This window comes from Cenococcum geophilum (genome assembly GCF_001692895.1).
Source record: "Cenococcum geophilum 1.58 unplaced genomic scaffold K441scaffold_7, whole genome shotgun sequence".
Classification (NCBI taxonomy): domain Eukaryota; kingdom Fungi; phylum Ascomycota; class Dothideomycetes; order Gloniales; family Gloniaceae; genus Cenococcum; species Cenococcum geophilum.
In genome coordinates, this window is record NW_027137565.1 from 3,579,353 (window position 1) to 3,581,402 (window position 2,050).

At 38.2% G+C, this 2,050-nt stretch overlaps 1 protein-coding gene across 1 annotated transcript; it reads left to right on the plus strand.

Annotated features, from left to right (window-relative positions):
• Positions 1-1,348: 1,348 nt before the first annotated feature.
• Positions 1,349-1,750, plus strand: K441DRAFT_739244 (uncharacterized protein; the record flags this gene model as incomplete). The annotated part of the gene is made up of 1 exon (XM_067654351.1): positions 1,349-1,750. A coding segment is annotated over one exon (402 nt), but the record flags the coding sequence as incomplete, so codon positions are not given.
• Positions 1,751-2,050: the final 300 nt, after the last annotated feature.

The following is a 2,050-nucleotide window of genomic DNA, read 5'->3' on the forward strand; positions in this document are numbered from 1 at the left end:
TGCAAAACTTTTACCACACATGCAACCTTACCAAAAGGAAGCGCCGCACTTCAAAACTTACGCATACCCATCTTACCACCAAAAACAATCGATTTTCCAACTTTCAAGACCCAATTCCTACTGCTTAGCGAGCTATAGGTGGATTTAATTGTCGTTTTACCCCCTTTCCCCCAACAGAAAATTCTTCTTAGGGGCGGTCCTAGCTTGTAAGCGAGGCACGGACAGGAACACCAAAACCACCACCACCACCACCACCAATACTAGGGGTCTAGTATTACTACTGCCTTTAAACCTAATCTCCCCAGAAATCCTCTAGTAGGATTAGTAAGGAAAAAGGGTATAAGGATAGTAAAAACTAGAAAACTCCCCCTATAAGATGCCAAGGCCTACCAGGCCTAAAAAGAAACCTCCTATAGAGATAAGTGACGACAACGAGTCTATAGGCGAAACCCCTATAGAAGGAAATGATAATAGATTTCTATTTTTATCTTCTTTTCTTTCTCCTCCCAGCTTGTCTAAGAAGGGAGAGAAAAGAGAATATCCTTAAACTTCTCCTGAAAAAGAAAACCAAAAACCTATAAAAAAGAAACTAATAACTACTACGGATGGCATACCTAGTACACCTATACCTTTTCCTCCCCTTTCTCCAGAACAATACCTATAAAAGGCTCTAAAAAGCCTAACCCAGGCATATAAAGGGCTAGAAGAAGAAGAAAAAAAAGAATTAATTAAATAGCTAGAGGACTATATAAGGAGTATCCTAATAAGAGAAAATCCCTTTATAAAAGGAAAAGAAAAGGAAAAAGATGTCCTAAAAGGGCTAGTAGAAGAAGTAAGGGCTCTCCGTAAGGAGGTAGCCCCTACTAAGGAAACTTACGCAGAAAGACTAAGGAAGAACCTCCCTTCCTCATCCTCCCTACCCTCCTTACTACCACCTCCTTCTAGTAGGAGTTCTCCTACTTCTACTAGAAGTAAGAAAAAGCAGTTATAAGAAAGGAAGCTAGTCCTAATTACAGACGAAAAAGACCAACCTCTAAATATCTTCTCGATACGAAACAAAGTCAATTAACTATTTACATTAAAACTATAAGTAGAAAAACCAGTACTAGCGTCTATAGCTAGAACTAGAGGAAAACAAAATATTCTCCTTACTACTACAGAGGAGTATAATGCAGATTTCCTAGTTAAATACAAGGAGATCTGGCATAACTGCTTTACCTTCTAAAGAGAACAAAAACTGGAACCATGGGTTCAAGTTATAGCCCATGGGGTTCCTACCCTACCTTTCCTAGGAGAAGGAGGCTCTAAGCTTCTAAAAGAAGAAATTAAGACCTTTAATCCTATAANGATACAAGGACTACCTAGATGGATCTCATCTAGCGAAAAAAGACACAATCCACAGACCAGATTTGGCTCTATAGTTTTTACTATAGAAAACGAAGAAAAAAGACAAGAAATCCTTAAGCAAAAAGAGATATCAATTGCAGGTACAGCTACTAAGGTAGTAAAATACCTCNAAGTCTCTCCTACTACGCAGTGCACGAGCTGCCAAAAATTTGGCCATATAGGAGACAGGTGCTCTACTAGGGCCTGCAGATACTATGCGGCTGCATATTTATCTAAAGACCATTCCTGTTCTACCTGTATAATAATAGGCAAGCCTTGCCAGCATACCACCCCTCTTTGCATTAATTATAAAGAAAAACACTTTACTAATAGTAAAGACTGCGAGACTCTTAAAGCTGCTAAACTAGTACGTAAAGAAGATTCTATAGAAGAATAAAACAGATAGGATTCTAGAAGGAGGCAACTCCTACTAGACTCTTAAAAAGATATTAGAGAGCAAAAGAACAGAAATAAATTGCAAAAGGACAGAGATAGGGGTTAGGATTTCTTATGGTTTTTCTTACCATTTTCTTATTCCCTAGTAGTTGTAGTATCTTAGTGTTTTACTAGGAAACTATAAACTACTAGGACATAGCTACTAGTACATATTAAGCTGCCTAGAAAGGATTTATGTATATAGAACTATAGCGCCATAGCCTAAGGC